At 45.2% G+C, this 18,636-nt stretch overlaps 1 protein-coding gene across 2 annotated transcripts; it reads right to left on the bottom strand.

Annotated features, from left to right (window-relative positions):
* Positions 1–363: 363 nt before the first annotated feature.
* ago3a (argonaute RISC catalytic component 3a) lies at positions 364–18,517 on the bottom strand. 2 transcript variants are annotated; one of them, XM_049731115.2, is made up of 19 exons: positions 17,736–18,517; positions 13,291–13,462; positions 13,083–13,203; positions 12,799–13,007; positions 12,184–12,320; positions 10,916–11,050; positions 10,766–10,853; positions 10,391–10,538; positions 10,188–10,307; positions 9,960–10,103; positions 9,101–9,234; positions 8,838–9,022; positions 8,611–8,770; positions 8,442–8,532; positions 8,160–8,354; positions 7,552–7,686; positions 6,923–7,024; positions 6,649–6,848; positions 364–6,123 (listed from the first exon to the last, which is right to left on the bottom strand). In XM_049731115.2, exons 1-19 carry the CDS (start codon positions 17,752–17,754, stop codon positions 6,015–6,017), a joined length of 2,604 nt encoding a protein of 867 aa, XP_049587072.1. In that variant the 5' UTR covers positions 17,755–18,517; the 3' UTR covers positions 364–6,014. The 2 variants fall into 2 exon arrangements, with proteins under 2 accessions (XP_049587072.1, XP_049587073.1); XM_049731116.2 differs by having other exon boundaries at positions 9,981–10,103.
* Positions 18,518–18,636: the final 119 nt, after the last annotated feature.

Here is an 18,636-nt window from a genome sequence, read left to right as displayed (position 1 = left end):
CCAATTTGCACCATGTAATTAAAACCGTTTCGTGCTTATCACCAATTTATTGTAACCAATTAAGTTCCATTTTTTGTTCAATGGTGACTTTTGCTCCCAACATTTGAAGACATATCGGCACTTTTTAATACTTGCTTTGTCGAATTAGGGTTGTTCACCTTTGACTTAAAATATAGGAGTTGAATCAGTATTTCTTCTGCAACTCTTTTGTGTAATTTACCTATTCACAGAAGCATCTGAGTTCTTAGTTTACGAACAGAGTATGACTATTTAGGCCAACTCAGGTTATCATCTCACCCTAAAACTTAAGCAAAAATGTTAAAATTTCAAACTGAGTGAAAATGGAATAAAAGTCTTGAAGTGTTTGTTAGGTAATGGTAAGGAAAAAGCAAAGCATTTTATTGCAAGTATTAGTCAAACATACACTTCAAACAGAAGCAAAGCAATACTAAAAAAAAAGGCCAACAACCTAAAGGAACAAGTTACAAAAAGCAAAGAGTCGAGCAGTCGGTACAATTGCGACAAATGCGAATCACGTTGGCGTCGTTGTACAGATCTTTATACATATGACTGACGCAAAGAGATGCTACGTTAAAAAAAAAAAAAAAAAAAATCAAATAAAATGTTTCCTTGGCCACGGACAAGCAATCAGGACGTTTAATCTCTTTCGCAATATTTGGTTCAACTTTCAGTACTGGAATGCTGTTGGGGTGTGAAAAAAAAACACAAACCGGATTAAGTAACAAATGGAGGTTACATTATTCCGCCTTGGAAAAAAAAAAAAAAAGTACAATCTCGTTTGCCCAAAGAAGACACAAGACAGGCACAGGTCTCGCTAGCTAGCCTTCTGATTGGGATCGGATCGGATTTTGTCGTCGGCGGGTAGCCGGACATGACAGAAAACATGCTGAGGATTACTCGGACCATCCCGAACAGAGAGACTTCAGCGTAGCTATTTTAGTGGTTTTGAAACGAGAAGAGACGAAACGTACGATTGGTTTCAAGTACGCAGGCGTGGGACACTTTTTTTTTTTTTTAAATTGACACCCGTCCTCATGTGGCACAAGAACACCAGACCTTTTGTAGATACGTTTCTCACATAAAGGCATGATCATCTGGCTTTTGAATGAAATTTCAGGATGAACCAAAAATATCTCGTCAGCTTCATAGAATCACCCAATTTGACCTTGTCTCCATTTTTGATCGCATTGTTCATTATTTCAGTTCTATGTACTGGCTCGTTTTACAACTTCTACTCTTTTGTATAAGCTAATTATCTAGCTAGCTACTTTACTAGTGCATTTTTGGTTCATCTTGAAATTTCAGCCGAAAACCCAATGCCCCTTACATAGTGTAATCCATCCAATGGAATTGATATGGCAAAGGTAGCCCAAAGTCTCAGGTCTCAAACTGCTTATGACGTCGGGATTGGCGTTTGGAGGTTAAATTATGAGAAAGTTCCGTAAAAAAAAAAAAGAAAAAGAAAAAAATCAGCCCGTTCGCATGTATTGTTGTGCTTGCGCGTACGAGAATGAGGCTCCAAAAACCTTCCACAAAAACAACTGAAAAAACACTCAATAAATACGCCATACAATACTCCGCATATAAAGGCTTAATATATATATTCCATTAACACATTTAAATAGGACAACAAAAAGGAAAGTCGGCTCAAGAACAAATAAAAAAAAAAAATCTGTTAAGACAAAAAATGTTTTATGGTTATGCTTTTAAACTCTAAAATAGTTACGAATGTCAGGCATTATTCGAGCATGTATTGTATGTCATAAGCAATTCGCAGTTTTTGTCTTTTATGTCGTAGAACATTATGCAGCATACCAAGGTAAGTGAGGTGCAGTGTTTCAGAGAACTCTCTAAAAAAACAACAAAAAAAAAAAGTTAACCCCCAATTCCAACTGGACTTAGACCCTTACAGTCGACAACCTACTGGCTCATTTTGCCATCCCCCGACATTACACTAGCATGAGGGAGTGCCAGGTCTCCGTGAACCGTTCAATACTGATGCTGGTCTCTCTTTTTTTTATTTAATGCCCTTCAAGACAAATGAAAGCGTCAGTCCTCCCACTCCGTCAAACGTTTTGTTGACACCCCTACGCATTTAAAAGGTCCAAGTCGTCGATTTAAAAACTCCAGGTTGAGACATAAGGTACTGAAACTCATTTAAATGTTGGTCTCTAAAGTGCTGTGGTTGACATTCATGGTTTCTCCACATCGGGTTGTACCACAACAAAATCCAAGACACTGCCAATGTTTGTCAGTCTATAGAGAGGAAATTGAGGGGTGAGGGGGGGAAGGAGAGTCAAGAGGAAAGGCACTTCCTGTGTGGACCGTTACTTTCTGTGGAATTACACCTTCCACTTTAAAGGGAAACGAAGCTTTTCGACAAAAATCGAGCAAAACATTCCTTGAACTTGTGTCACTTCCTTTCACGGTATCTCCATTTTCATTCCAGCTGAATGAGAGGTCTTGTATACACCTGTTGTACCACCACTGCGGCATCACTTAACCTTTCATGTCCTCACAAAGCCATGATTTAGGCACAGTAAGACATCCTTGAATCCACCTCGTTTTTAAAGGGGTTTTCTAAAGGGCAAAGAAACAGGTTCTCGGGGTCAGGGTGGGGATTGAAGTGTGAGGGGAAAGAAAATGTCAAAAAAAATAAAATACATCTTCCAACTGTCCTTAAAAAAAAGACCACTTGCTAGTTCTGGAGCAGGAGGTGGACAAAAAAAACAACAGTGGGGGTGGCAGGAGCCATCCCACTATAGTACCCTCAGACATTTGGGGGGCACCAAGGGCCACCTTCGAATTTTCCTACTTTGCTAATCTGCCTAAAAATCTGGAAGGAAGTTCAGTCTTAGATTTTCCTTGAACAAGCACCAGCAACTGCTTCTGTCAGATTGTGAAGTCGTACAAAAAAAAAAAAAAAAAAAAAAAAAAAAAAAAATTACCCACTTCATTAATATTCTGACATTCTTTACAAATGGATCACTTGCCTGTTTAGGGGCAGGTGTCAGCACCAGGGTGGACTAAAAAACAAAACAAAAAAACGCTAAAGAACATTCAAGAGCTAATACGTTTTCTCACTCTTTGAATACACGTCTACAAAATGATAATTCGAGGTCCGGTCGGTGGTTCCGAGTCTGCTGCCTAAACATTATGACAGTCGCGGTCAAGACAGATCGCTACTTTGGACCACCCGCCACCGTTCGGCACATACACACGATACGATTTACAGCGACACACGTCAACAGTCTATTGCAATAATTTGAATAAAAACTTTCTATTTCACTTTTTCAAACCATAACATACGGTGTTACATATATTACTAAGAATAATTCAACTACATATTTTTTTTAATCTGTTAGCAAAAATAATTGGTGTGTCATACATCATTTCAAATTTACAAATATACTTTTGAGCTGGCTTTTTTTTTTTTTTTTTTTTTAAAGGCATTTCATTACACTGCCTCAGACCTCCGGAAGCTTCCACGCCGGAGGGAAACGCCTTCCGAAGGTAGTCCAATGCAACAGTGGATAAAAGACTTTCCAACACATCTTTTCCAGACTATAACGTTTTCAGGGCTACCTCCACAGAGAGATTAGGGAACGATCCAACACCCAAATATCCCAAGAGACATGCAGAGTAGTGGGGCTAATCCCTAATCACCAGGCAAGTGGGAGATATCCAGGCATCCAATTCCCAGCAGGGTAGTGCGACTATCCCACATTCACTAGGGAAGTGAGAGTCATGCCAACACAAAAAAAATGGGTAATGGGGCCATCCCATATTCACCCCAGCAGTGATGGCTGTTCCACACCAACTAAATCAGGGGAATTGAGAACCCATCAGATAACCAAAACCAGCACTGGGCTACCGGGGTGGGGGGGGAGTCACCCTGGAGGGGGGTCACCCTAATGGTTTTTGATTTCTCCTAACCTGCTCAACTTGTCTCAAGTTCAGTTCAGCCTCGGATTTGCTATGCGTTCGAGTAGCACCACGCCTGTGTCCGCAAGCAGAACACATGCTTCTTTTAGTGCAGTTAACTTTGTAAAGGAAAAAAAAAACATCCACCTGACCCTACAAAAAAAAAAGTTTCAGACGATCAGCAGCGCAAAGGAGTCAAACAGCGACCGCTCTCCAGACTAGATTTGACAGAATAAACCCCCAAAAAAAGTAGTCTCCATTTTACTCTTCCGCTATTTGTTTTTTTGTTTTTTTCCGAAGCCAGTTTTAGCTTGTGGAGCAACTCAAAACATGATTATAATTGCAAGACAATCGGACTGCTGTCTCCAAGCAAAGCTACCAGCTAACACTGCGGTACAGGCACAAACATGATAAAGCACACATCAATGTCAGGATGGTTTTCCGATACAGTCGTGTAGAAAAGTTGCTTTGTTGAGAAGAACACGAGGCATCGGGTGAAACATTTTGTCGGTTGAGTTACTTTGCCCGTTTGGCATGGCGCGCGTCACCTTTCGCCAGGCACTTAAAATACTCCCGCTCTCTCTCTTATGGCATTTGTACTCCACGTTGCTGCAATCAGGCCGGAAATATAATTTATCGGGAATTCCAAAACATGTGAATCCTTCAAGAATGTGAAATGTCGTCGAAACCGCACTTTGTGCACAGATAACAAAAAATCATTTCAAAAGTGCCTAATGCAAACCTCTTGCCAAACGTGTGGATCAATTAACTCTCCTTCTGCACATTATTGCACAAGGGAAGACCCGCCAACATTGTCTCTACTCAAAAGCAAAAAACAAACAAAAAAAAAGCGTTGCCCAGGAAATAAAATGGTTGCGACAAGGTAAGGGACATGTCAAAGCTTCACATGATGCAAAACAAAAAAAGAATCGATTAAAAAAATGACATCAGGATATAAAAAGACAACAGTGTTATACTTAAATACGATTTGAAAATCGAGCGATGGCTGTGATGATGTATTGAGACAAGAGAAACTTGTGACAGCGTCTTTAAACCTCCTGTTTTGCTTTGGGTCAAATTGACCCATTGTCAAGTTTAACCCTTCTGTTATACTGTGGGTCAAATTGATCCATTGTCAAATTTCATCCCAAATTATGTTGATGGTCAGATCAAAATTTGTAAACATCTTTAAATTATATATGTATTAAAATTAAAGAAGGAAAAAAGAAAGCTCTGGAAGAAGTTACCCTAAAATACTCCCACCAAAGAAAATCTAGAATTTTTACTGGTCAATTTTATGAGAGGGAAATATTAAAAAAAACAAATTTGCTCATTAAAAACAAAACTACGACACACTATGAGGCCAGCAATAAGTTTTAGGCAATTTTTTTTGTACTTGGTGCACTTTTAAAAAACATCTTGATTTTTACTGGTTAATTTGATTTAGTTTGAACAAAAAAATTCGGATCTAACCCACAGCAGAACAGAACGTCATGAGGCATTTCGGGGTTGACGTTCCACCTTGTAGACAACTGATGGCAGTGTGCTCAAAGAACTGGTTATATCACAAGCGGGAGGGAGCAAAGGAGAAAACTAAATTCATAATCTGAGCGCCTTCCCACCGCTCCCCCGTTTGCTTAAAAACACACACAAAAAAAGAATATAAAAGTGCTGCTGCTTGTGAACTGATTTGAGGAGCGGTGCCCTGAATGTAAACAGGGGAGCACAGCATAAAAGAAGGGGAAACAAAGAAAGGGAGGGGGGAAAAAAAGGATGGAAATAAAAGGAGTTGGCTGGTTTCTATTGCATATTAGTGCTGAGTTTTGTTTTGTTTTTTTTCCTGGTCAAAAGCAGCGTTTTTGCATCCTCAATCCAGTGTGGGGTGCCGCATCCTCCTTCTCCCTGCTTCCCTCTGCACAGTGTCGGATCCGGATTGACTAGGCGTGTGTGTGTGTATGTGTGTGAGGACTTTCCGCCTGCCAAGCCAACCGCGTGTGTGTGTGTGTGTGTGTGTGTGTGTGTGTGTGTGTTGAGTGTGTGGAGGATGGTGGTTGTGGGTGGGTTGCTGCTCAAGCGAAGTACATGGTCCTCAGGGTGTCATGGTGGATTTGGACAGCTTTGGCCAGTGCCTGCGGGTCTCGACCATTACTCTGACCTGACACGTGGCTGCCCTCGGCGCTGCACGGTGGACACAGAGCAAATACTGAATGCTAAAAAATGAACCATTTCCAACTAAGGGGGGGTGGGGGCATTTTCTTTGTTTTGCAATTATTAATCTCATCAGAAAGCAAAAACTAAATGTTTGGGAAAAAAACGAGTTGTTATCTCCGGAGAACCCACGGTATCTTAATTTGGTTGACCTGACGTGCAAGCTTTTATGCTTTGAATTGCGTGCAAAAAAAAATTCAATCTTACAATAAGTCATATTATTTAAGGGACAATTAAAACGTCACAATTTTAAGGAGGATTTTTACAGGGAGGGAAAAGATTGGAATCTTGCAAGAGTAATGTATGTCATTTAAAAAAAAAAAAAACCTCAATGACAAAAATAGTAACTATGTGATAGCAAGGTTTTGTTTTTCTTTAAGGAAAGAAAATGTAAACTTTTGAGATCAGCAGTATTCTACCCAGAGGAACAAAATCTTAATATTACAATGTGAGAGTCAAGACATTTGTAGCGGGATCGCACCCCTGTGGCCTTACCTGTCGTGTTCTTTGTCCACCAGATGGTAGCGGGCGCGGAAGGCCACCAGGTGGGCGTAGTATGCGGGCGCGGGGATGGACACCGAGCGGGTGCAGCGCACATAGGTGTGGCACAACTGGTAGGTGAGCAGCTGGAACTCGTCAGCCGTGAAACAGTTGTCGTCCCACAGCACGTGGTAGTGCGAGGGCCGGCTGGTGCCCTGCCAACCCGATGAAGCAATTGTCAGAATTTCATTGACAGAAAATAAAAACACATGACGATGCGAAAGCTCACCTGTATTCCAGCGTGACTGCAGAGGTAAAAGTCAAACTCGTAAGGATGCGTGATGTCCGTATCCACCGTCGTACCAGCGGGAATGTTTCCGCTGCGTCCGACCTGGCAAACACATCGGCGTTCCGTCACTTCTCACCGATAACATCCATTACGCATATTTTTAGAATGAATTCAAGAATTATTTTTTTAAAGAAAGAGAGAGTATTGATTTTAGGAGTATATGGTAGTCATATTTTTGAGGGAAAAACTTTCCCACTTTTCCCACTTTCCAGAACTGCAGCAAAAGCTTACAAAAGGGTAACTCGCAAAAATAAATAGTAGGATATGTTTTTAAAGTAATTATTATTCATTATTATTTTTAAAATCACATCTTGCTGTAGCAAACAAGTCAGTCTGGGTCTAACGATTAGAGCATAAATGCTCCGGAGAGCTTCCGGCTCTTTGTGATCAACACAAGCTGAGAACATGCGCTCGGGGGGTGGGGGCGGGGGACTCGCGTGCCACAGCTCTCTGGGCCCTAATGCTTTACTCGACCGCTAATTAACAACCTGTGGAAAGGTGAACGGCGGACCAATACTACAAAAAGTAATCAAAGTGGCCTGCTCTGCTAAGAGCGGAAGGAAACGTACTCGCTCGTTGCGGTCGGCGCAGAAGAGGCGCGTGTGGTGGCGTTTCTGCACCACGATGTAGGTGATACCCGGCTGGTACTCCTTCTCCAGGCTGATGCAGGCCTCGCGGATGGCCAGCAGCTCGTAATACAGCACCTGGACAACAAGCAGCAAACTAGTCACAAACGATGAAGGATATTCAGTTTCAGGTTGAACTTAAAAATGCATTTTATTTCTTTACAAGTGAACGTAACTGGACCCTCTCTGAACTTTTGAATGCATATGTTTCAGCGCTTTATGCACAACTCACAGTTCTCTAACAAGGATCTGAACGGCAAAATTCAGAATAGAAAGAACATTTCCAAGGAAGTCCTCTTCTCTGCCTTTCTGTGACTCTTCCAGCCTCGCTGTTGAAACCTATTAATGGGTTAATGACTGCCTCCCCTGACATCTGGATTTTGTTTGGCCTGTCTTATTGCTGCTGCCTCTCCTGTCTCCTAAATTCAATCTGCAAATGTAACAGCGTACGGTGAGAAGTCTGCAATTTTCTGTCAGCCCCTCAAAAGGATTTCCATCAAACGTTTGCATCAAGGAAGCTCCCCATGGTTTGATGTCAGTTAGAAGCTGACCTGTCTGAACTGGCCTTCAGAAACTCCGTCCCTGTAGAAAATGATGCGGGTGGGCTTGTAACGCGTGGACTTGTAGAACTGGATGAGCAGCTCGCGCACCATCGAGGCCAGATCCTGGATCACCTCCTGCCTGGGCCTCTGCACCCGCACGGTGGCGCAGTAGCGGCTGGGGTGGGCGTCCATGCTGCCCACCACCTGGGGGAGACAAAGCGCACTCTTAAGTGTTCTCCTGGAGCAGGCTTAAGCCCCCATGAACATAATACTAATCAAGATGGAACTTACTGCAGCAATGGAGGGCTTCTTGCCATCCCCGGCAGGCGGATGTGTTACATCGGCTCCCAGGAAGATGACTGGCTGCTGAAACACTGACGGCCTGCGAAGGGACGTGCACAAAATGAGAAGCGGCCATTTTTGAGTGAGCGTTCAAGCGCTAAAGACGCAAAGGCTTTACCTTTGGTGTGGCACCAGGATGTTGTTGATGCCCCCCAGCTTGACGTTGATCTTGAGGCAGAGGTTGGAGAGGGTCTGAGGGGACGTCTTGACCACGTTCTTCACCTGGACGCACTGCGTGGCCATGCCCAGCAGCGTGTCTCCCACGCGCTTCACCTCCGCTGAATGTGGAGATACAAAGTCAACTCGTACAGTTCACGGCGGGCTAAGAAGACATTATCGTCTTACCGTAGACGGGAGTTTTGCCAGGCAGAATGACGATGATGAGCTGTAATCCGGCGTAGGTGTTCTTCAGGTGTCTGAACATGGGCTCCACGCTATCCGCTCCCTGCGCATACTTGCAGAAGCACGGCTGGCCCTGAATGGGCATGCCGGCGTCCTTGGAGATCTTGCGTAGTTGGTCCGTGAACGCCCTAAACGGATATTTTGCTACGTTACGACCTAGTTGACAGCGTCGGTTTAAAACTAAAAACGCTTTTATCTCTTCTGACTTGAGAATGTCTTCCCGACACTGGCGCTGCGTTGCGAAGCAGGCGATGGCCCACATCTTGATTTCGACACCGGTGTGAAACTGCTTGCCCCTCATATCCCACACCCCGTGACTGGGCGTGGCCACTGTGCGGTTCTGAAATGACAGGTGCAGTCTCACCTTGTGCACTCGGGATTAATTAGAGTCAAATGTGCAGACGTTTACGAACAAGAACAAACACACATCTCATTAATGATCGCATCTGGAATGGGCATTTAACTTTTTCCAAGAAATTTTTCACAGTGTTATCATGGGGTTGTGCATACAATTTTGAGGGAAAACACAAATCTAATCAATTTTGGAAAAAGCCTGTAACCCTAACAAAATGAAGAAAAAGTGAAGCACTGTCAATATTATATAGATGCACAACAAATCTTTCCTAAAATTCAAGTGGCACATTTTTTACATCAAAATCGTAATCATAAATAACTATAGGTAGAGTCAATTTAATTAATACTAAAATCTATTTTTCAAAGTGGAAAAGTTGAGATAAATTACACTTTCCACGTACACTTTCCACTTATTGTGATGCCCTTGTACAAGCAAAAACACTTTTATGGCTCTCTTTCTAAAACTCATGACACAAACACTCAACTATCAAAGGATCAAAAATAAAACACATAGACGTTAATTCAGATTGTGGCTTAGTCCCAACTTATTTTTCTTCCCCACATTATCTACGTTACAAAATTGAGCCCCAAGTAAGTACAACAAACACAACATGAAACAGAAGCCAGCATGTTAGTTTCCCCGCTAAGTTAAGTGTGCCAGCCAGCCTGTTAGACATAAAAACGAGAGAATGGGTGTGAAAAGAAGGGTACCATAAAGTGCTCTGTGCTCACCCTGCCGCCGTACTGCAGCATGGGGGCGGGTAGCACTCGCCCCGTCACGTGAGCCATCTCGTCGCGCACTTTGAACTGGAACTCCTGCACGAAAGGGTCGGCGTCGTAGTTGGCGCTGCGTACCTTGAATGAATGGAAAGAGGAGGTGGAGGATCAGCTTGGAATATTTGCAGTCGACGGAACCAGGATTTGTTCTGTGAGGCTCACCAGCCTGCTGATCTCTTCCTGTCTGTCAGGCGCAGAGCGAGCCGTGGCCTTGATCATGGTGGATGTTTGATTATCTGTCAGCTTCTTGATACATCGCTGACCGGCTACAATGTTACACACCTGCCCAAAACAACCGAGCGTCACTTTTTTTTTTTTTACTTGGAGCTTGTTTTTGTGTGGTTTAGCTTGGTAGTCTCTCTCACCTCCAGGGGCAGGTAGGTGTGCTTCTGCTCCTGGCCCACCTGCAGACAGGGCAGGTGGGGATACTTGAGCTGCAGGCTGTACTTCTCCCTGAAATACTGGGCTACGGTGCGCTCCACAGTCTGGCCATTCTCCAGCTGGAGGGGGAACCTGCATGTAAACAAAAGCGCAATTGTTACAAAAACTACTTAATGTAACTTTTGGAAGAATCAAATGGCGACAAACGGTTAAGTGGCAGCTTCCCTACTGGATGACTAATGCTGACTTCATGATCAAACCAGTCACCAAGCATCTGCAGTTTTCGATGTGGAGGCCCCCCACCCCCCATACACACATCCAAACGACCACAGAACCACGTTGCCTTGTGAGTGACTCACGTTTGATGGCTGGCCGGCCGGCGGGTCACGTTGCAAACGCGGTACTTCCTCCGCATGGTTCCGCAGTGCGTCACTTCAACCTTCAAACCTAATGAACACAACGAGTTCAAGTAAAAAGTTTTTTTTGTCTCAGCAGCGTCTGCTCTTTACCTTTGATTTCTTTGGTGAACTTGACCCGGTGCGAGTCGGTGAGAGGGCGCGGCTGCTCGTCTATATTGTGGATGTCCAGCACTTCGCACATGAACTGGATGACCGGCTGGGCCTTGTAAAAGGCGGTGGCGGACACTGCCGGAGAAAAAGGCGAGACATGTCACGGCTTGTGTAGCAACTCAGGCTATGAGACAAAGTAGCCAGCATCAAAGCATTTAAAGGGGATGAATTATGCAAAATGGCCAGTGTTGTAAACAAATAACTGTGGCTCTGGAGTGCCTGCGCATCCATCAAGTGGGAAATTACACGACCAAGTAAATCTTTTGCAAGCCATTAGCAAGCAAGCCCTTCTGAATTTACGACCCGGCTAATTTACATAAGGCCACTCGGTCACCAACTTTCTTCGCCCACGACTCGGCAACCAGATCCACCATCTCCGAGCATTGGCAGGACTACACCCCCTAAAACTCGCTGTCAAAAGGTAAGCAGACCTGCAAGTTTTTGGTGACGCAAAAATTAGTATATAGGTTTTCCTTTAATTCTTGTTTTTGGGGTACTTGATGACAGAATGTTGCTGTTACAGACCTAACAACTGTTTTTACTAGCTACAAGAGAGAAGTGAGAGTGCGGTTCAGCTGCTGTGATCTAACAAACTTCTTTTACCAACTTTAACGAGTGTTGTTCAGAGACGACAGGAGCAGGTGACACCACAACAACCCCCCTCCCACTCTACCCGCACCAACACCAGACTCTGAGTCAGTCACATTAAATGCAAAATTAAAGGGTGTCATTTCTCTGTAATTACACATATTTGAAGGAAGTGGCTGAGTCTGGGAGGGTGTCAATATCATGTGAGCAACAGACTATACTAACCGCCGCGCTTACTGACCAAATTAGCTTTGAAACCTTGAAATGCTCCATGTAGCACACGTGCACACAGCCCTGCTCACACATACAGACACACAGCAATCAAACACACACATCCACCACAAACACTCACATACAAAACAAACACATACGGGCATCTCTAACACACACCAACACGGCTGCAAACTCCTCTCCCCCTACACAGTTGAACACATTGTCTAACCGCACAGTCCCCCCACAAACACACACATCCCCACTCGCATACGCTGCCCTGTTTCCATAGCAACCAATTAGTCAGCTCCCATCCACCCCAAAGGACCTCACTTCCTTCCAGTTATGAACAAACAAACATGCACAAGCGTCATTTTACTGGCCAAGGTCACCAGTATTGTACGGCTTACCATCAATGTTCAGCATCATCTTCCACATGGCGGGGCGCACCGACTGGTGGAAGCCGAACCACACCTCCCTGCCTCCGCCCAAGGGGTGATCATAGCCCTCCGGAGCCGAGAAGAAGGAGCGGCCCACCGGCGTGTATCTATGAGGGGAAAATCAGCGTTCATATAACTGAGGTTATTTTCCAGAGTCATCAAATCAGGTAAACATTGACCACCCCTAACAACAGTGACAACATGAGATAATGAAAGATGCCATGATCAGTGTTGACAGTAAAGGGTATGAGCAGATATGAAGGCGTTGCAAGTGTGGCATTGAGGTGCAAAGGGCACCCATTTTCCACGGCGACAATGCATCAACGTGATAGCGGGGCCGCTGTAAACAAACTCAAATGAAAGATATAAAGAGACGCCTTTTGATAAAGCTTTATAGAAGCCATGTTGAGATTACTTGGCCCATCTTAGGGAAGTGATATCAGGTTAGAGGGTGGCCTGACTGAGATCCTATTTGAGCTTGGTTTGATTTCCGTTTGGATGGCGGTGGCTGATACTGACGCAGAACTGAAAAATCAGCAATATAGCAGGGCGTGAATTACTTATCTGAGATTCCTTCAAACTTACTTCATGGACGGCAGGTGTCTCAGCACCACGTCCACGGCGTGCACAGGATTGGTGCTGATGGGCTTGTCCAGCTCCAGCGGCTCGGGCATGCTGTGACCCGTCAGCACTTCGTGCAGCATGTGCCAGCTCACCAGAGACACAAACTTGATGGACACCTTGAAGGGACGATCTTTGCCCCCCTCGCCCGGTAGAGTGACATCCAGGTCCACCTGAGAAGGGGGCGAGTGAAGTGAGGAAAAGAATATGAGATGGTATATGTGTGAGTGTTTGTGTGGTTATCTGACCCCCGTGGGCGCCACAGGCAGCGGGTTGGCCGTGTACAGACTCCTCTTGCCATCGTAGACTGGCCTGCGATCCCCAAAGATGGTCACCTTGAAGTGCTGCACCATGGAGTCGACCACCTCCCTGTGACAAACCACCACAGCGCATGTTCACTCGGTCCTGCCACGTGTACGGAAAACCCAAACAGCTTCCAGGAAGTGTGATGCTTACCGGTTGACTCGCCGCGGGCACTTGTCAGGCTTGATGTCCACCTCGTAAAGGTAGACGTCCATCTTGGGGATCTCCACCTGGAAGCAGTTGGCCAGCAGCTTGATGGGCTTGCCCATGGTGCCGTAGCCGGGCCGCCGAGGCATGGCAAACAGGGACTGGGCCCCAACGGCTCCTGAGGGAGGGGCACAAAATGGAGGAGAGGATGAGTGTTTTCAATGAAGGTGCGCTTTATAATCCAGTGCACCTTGTAGTGCAGAAAATACGGTACTTCAGACTATTTTCAGGGGCTGCAGCAACACGCTTTGACAATTTTAATTTTAAGCTTATCACTGACCTTTAGAAAAGGCGTTAGTCTCATGTTAAACAAAACGCAGAATGGCAAACACACACACAAACACACAGTAACTGATAAACTAATCTGATTGCGTACATTCGCACAGCAGAAATTCCAAATGCCAACATCAACGTGGGTGCTACTACGGTGGGGAAACCACCCCAAAAAAAAAACACCAGCCCTTTCTTTCTCTACCCTCCGGGAATCAAACATATTTATCGTGCTGAGATGTCTTGTGCATGAGTCACTCAGACTCCCCTTTGCCCCCCTTTGAAAAAAAAAAAAAACAGCTTAAACGTGCCGCGCACATGCCGGAGCTATTTTAGTGTCTGCTGGGTCTTGCCTGCCCTGCCACGCTTGAGAAAACATTTTAAGTCACCAGACTATTGAAGTCAGTACGGCACTTGTATCCCTCCCCCCTCCCACACACACACTCAAAAATGAGAGCTTAGTAAGTAAATCCTGCACCAGTAAATCAAAAGTGATTCATTGCTGATTTGACTCACTTGTGCCTCATACTGAGGCCCCTGCGCAAGTCTTGTGCGAGTTTGTTTACAGTAAGTGCCCCGCAGTTTTGTTCCGAGTGGAACACAAAAGACAGAGGACAGACATTATTCTTCAAAGCCTTTGTAGAGAGCTGTCGCCTTAAATCGGACGCTAATTCAATTTGGGCCCGGATGCGAGCTGGGTTAGCAAAGAGGTTGCGAGGGAGTGGCGGGATTTTGACGGCATTAACATCTCGCCGCGCCAAACTGGCTTCCTCTGGGCGCGAGGAGGGATTTGCATGACTTCCCGTTTTGTTTGTCAATGACAATGACGTGATGAAAGTTGAGGCGACGTCATTGATATTTTTTTTTCCCGTACAGTTACTATGACTTCATTTTAAAAAAATGATGGACGGCCTTGCTGGAGCCTAGCTCTTTCCCCCTTCACAAGTTTTTCCGCAATTTCCAAAGTTCAGAAACAAATGTTGTGGATATTAGTTGTAGCTTTTTGTCTAATTGGTCTAATTGAGTTGAGTTACTCAATTACTATGCTAGGCCATACCTCAATTACTCAATTAAGTAAATTTAGTCCAAATTCTGTAAGTAGGCTTGGACAGATATATTGGCAAAACTTAGCAGAAACTGCCGGTGGTGAATGGAACACAGTTGGTTGTGATCCAAAATGGTTGCGGGGACGGCTAGAGTCAAGAGCGACATCCATCACCCCTAAGTACATAAACGTCCACACCGCTCACGAGTGCGCTCTCACACACACACAGACGTGCACAATACAGCTGTTGTGTTTGTAATCCACGGAGGCTTGAAATGTGGGAACAGAGCACAATGGCATCAGTCACACACACAAACGCAGATTGATTGACGGCATCTGACTCCACCCCCTCCACGTGCCCTTCCTGGGCCTCTTCGGGGTGTCGCATCTGAAGTCCGCGGCTAACGCCGCCACATCCTGCATGGTTAGTCACTTGGATGTGATAAAAATAGAAGAGGAGGAGATGATGGACAAAGTCCAATCATGGTCCAGCCTTAAGGGATCAATTGAGCCGAGCCAGGAAATGTCACCTTTTTTTTTTTTTTTACGCCAACTTGAGCTGCTTTAAGACAATTTACACACAGGTTAGTAAGTCAAACTGATTGTTGATGTCAGACAAAAACCTCCCACTTTATGGCCACAGTATCTCCTTGACTAAGTTTAGCTTCTCGGCTCCATCGTGTAACATTAATGTTGACGAGCCATATATCAAAACGGATTTGAATTATTTTCTGCCACCCAGCCCACGTTAATGTGACAGCCGGCGTTAATCTGGTCTGCCGCTCGGACAAACGCGGCAGTGTCGTCTTTCAAAGCCGCTCGGTTGAGACAGTCATTTGCATGTTCTCACGCGACTCTGCTTGTCTGCTTATAACGGCGAGTGCAACAAGCGTGTGTGTGTGTGTTTGTGTGTATTTGAGAGGGATGCGAGGAGAAGGTCAAATTTCAGCAAAGAGGGTGGGCGGCGGGGGCGTTTGGCGCCACCGGCCCAGTCGCAATATCGAGGCAAGAGTGGAAAGCTCAAGGCTGAGTAGAAGCTTGCTCTGTGTGAATCACACACACGGCGATGCGGTGAGCAAACACCGCGCTGACCGGGGGCCCCTTTGCGGCGGACATTTTGGGGCAGTGTCACTACCTCGCTTGCAAGCGCTCTGTTCAGAGGCCTGCCGTTTACTACCTACTTGGACTCTTTCCAAAATTCAAGCAATTCGCTCATCCCTCAAGCAGTAAATTCGACAGACGAATGATTATCAAATAAAATAGTGGACACGTGCATAGCGATAAATTATTATGATTTATTATTTAATTGCAATTATTTTAGTAGGCCAAAAAGTTACACTTGTACGTTGGAAACATGAGAATATTACCTGCAAAAAGTGTGTGTGTGTGTGTGGGGAGGGGGGGAGAAAATTTGGAATGGTAAACTACAAAAATGCTTGGGAAACCAACTGGATCGAAAAAGAAAAAAAAAAAATCTGTTTCATTTGCTTAACGGGATACTTTGAGCTGTTGTAACCGAATCGGCAGTGCTTGGTTACTGGGAAAATACCGCCTGGTCCCTCATGTTACAATACATGCCATGGGAAGTGCCTGGACACTAATGAGGAGGAAAAGGGAGGCAGAGGAGGGGGTGAAGATCAAATGATGTCAAATGCGCCTCCGGCCAGTCGGTTTGTACAGTCACATATTAAGTGGAACGCTTCCATTACAGCATGGACAAAGCCGAGCAGTTGGGCCCGTTTAACTGCTACTGAGATCACAAGCGTGGAGAGCCCGCCTGACAGCGACTCACCGTTGACATTTGCATTATTACAAGACGAATACAGGAGTGGGTGGGGAAATTTGGAATAGTCAACAACACACTGTTTGCGATCAGAGTGACCTTTGTCATCGAGAAATTTGAAGGGGCTTTCCTTAGTCAATGAGATGATCATTTCGCTGAGAGTAAAAAAAAACAAATGTAAAAAAAGACCCAACCAACACCAGGATGCATAAATAAAATGAATGAAATTGAAGGGGAAGTTGGCCATTTTGGCTCACATTGGAGCAAACTACAAAGATTTTACAGCGACTGGGGAATTTACCCAAAATGAGCTCCAATCTAAAGCAGGTGTCCTAAACAGATGGATGACTCAAAATAGCAAATCATTCTTCGTGACTACACCATCTATTGCCGACCGAGCATGGTGACGGAGATCGATCCGTGCTTTGCGGATTCTCAGAATCCACCAGACACCACTTTCACCGAAATTTACCCCAAATGAACCCTCAAGCGGGGATTCAACACGGACAGGACAAAAATACACATCGTAATAATTGCAAGCACTTTGGAGCACTCGACAATGGCAGTACGCTTTTTAAGTAATGGCTCAAGGACGAACGGAAGAGCAGACTCGGCATGTTTGCCACTACCGAAGATATCGAGGTTAGCAAGGGGTCAAGGCCGCCACTCAACCACCCACCAAGTGGCATGGGGGGAGAAAACTTTGCCACTTTCCATTGGAAATACAGGAAACACACACACATTCAACAATTTGTCTAACTGGTCAATTTATTTATTTTAAGGGTTTTGCTCTATTTAAGCTTTACGACAGGCAGTAATGAGGTGGTGTCCTTGGTTCAGTTACAGGGTGTTACAGTTACAATAACTTTAAATGATTGCAATTATCAAATTAGTTGTTGACATGAGAGACATGAGAATAATTGTTGCACCTCAAGTGCAGTCTGCATGGAAAAATTGAGACACACATCTATAACTTTTAGTCACTAGTATTACGAGTATTTTTTTTAAACTATGCATGCCAGTGACGTATAGTGACAAAACAATGACAGCAAACGATCATCCAGAGGGCACTTTGTGTGCACTATCCACTTTTTGCGACATATGGTGGTGGGCCGTAATATTTTTCTCAGGTGAAATATGAACTTTACTCGATAATTGTTGCAAAAGACCGCATTTTTCGGTTTGCACTTTGTGCGTGTCGCTGACAGTCTCCATGACTACAGTAAACAACTTCCCCGGTTGTTAATCTGCAAGGCCCCAGAGAAAACAGTCAAATTGAAGAAAATGTCTCACCTGTAGTTCCGATTTCCATTCATGAGGTCACTGCCCGGTTTACTTCCCGGATCCCACTTGTTTAAAAAAAAACCTCCCCGGTCCTCCTGCTTCCTCCCTCCTCCGGTTTCTCCTCCCTTCTAGCCGGTGTCTCCCCACGGCTCAGCAAAGCCTGTGCCCCCGCAGAATGACGGGCTCCGGGTCTCTTCGACCCCACCTTGCCTGGGCGAGGGATGTCGAGCCGTAGGCCGCCCCTACACCACCTCCTCGCCGTTGGCAACGTGTCCAATCCCGGGTGACGCTGCTAGCGCGGCGCCACTCGGGTTAGCTCAGTTTAGCTCGCTCGTGAAGCCTCCTTCTTTTTTCTTTTCGTTTTGTATTAAAAAGTATCTTTGCGGTCAGGAAGTCATCGCCACGGGGTTAAAGAGTCAACAAAAGCCGAAGAGGCGCCTTTGGGGTGAATTTAAAACCGTGTCACACGAAGAAGATACGGGCTAATGTTAGCCGGTTAGCTCGCTCGCGACGAGGTAGAATTGTGACGGTTACTTTTACGAAGGAGGGATGTGGGGGGGGGGGGGGGGTTAAAACAGCAGAACAGGCACTTTCGCCGGCTAAAATTATCGACACGACGTCGGCGTCGTCGTCTTCGACAGCCCGGTTTGCCCGAAAACAGAAAAAATAAAACAAAATCCAGCTGTCAAGTCCTCGGTGCACGCCGAAAGAGTTGAGATTTTTTCCCCCCCGAGTATGACAGATGAAGTGTGAGGCTGGCTGGCAGGCTGGGGATCTCTCCCAGGCAAGCCTGCTAAATATGGGCAAGTCAGGCTCTGCGCCGGTTACGTCACGACCAGAGCCCCGCCCCTATGTTCCTGTTAAGGTGATATTACGTCGTCGGTGATGCCGTCAATATCATGTTCGCTGC

Source organism: Syngnathus scovelli, chromosome 9 (genome assembly GCF_024217435.2).
Source record: "Syngnathus scovelli strain Florida chromosome 9, RoL_Ssco_1.2, whole genome shotgun sequence".
NCBI lineage: Eukaryota > Metazoa > Chordata > Actinopteri > Syngnathiformes > Syngnathidae > Syngnathus > Syngnathus scovelli.
The sequence above is the reverse complement of the archived record's forward strand: the minus strand, read 5'-3'. Positions and strand labels throughout refer to the sequence as shown.

Bases quoted from the DNA above. Each gene is read 5' to 3' on its own strand.
- ago3a (XM_049731115.2), bottom strand. The intron at 10,854-10,915 runs GTAAAGAGCAGA...TGTGTTCATTAG, and splicing joins GTTCACCAAAGAAATCAAAG to GTTTGAAGGTTGAAGTGACG. The intron at 10,104-10,187 runs GTGAGCCTCACA...CATTCATTCAAG, and splicing joins AGGAAGAGATCAGCAGGCTG to GTACGCAGCGCCAACTACGA.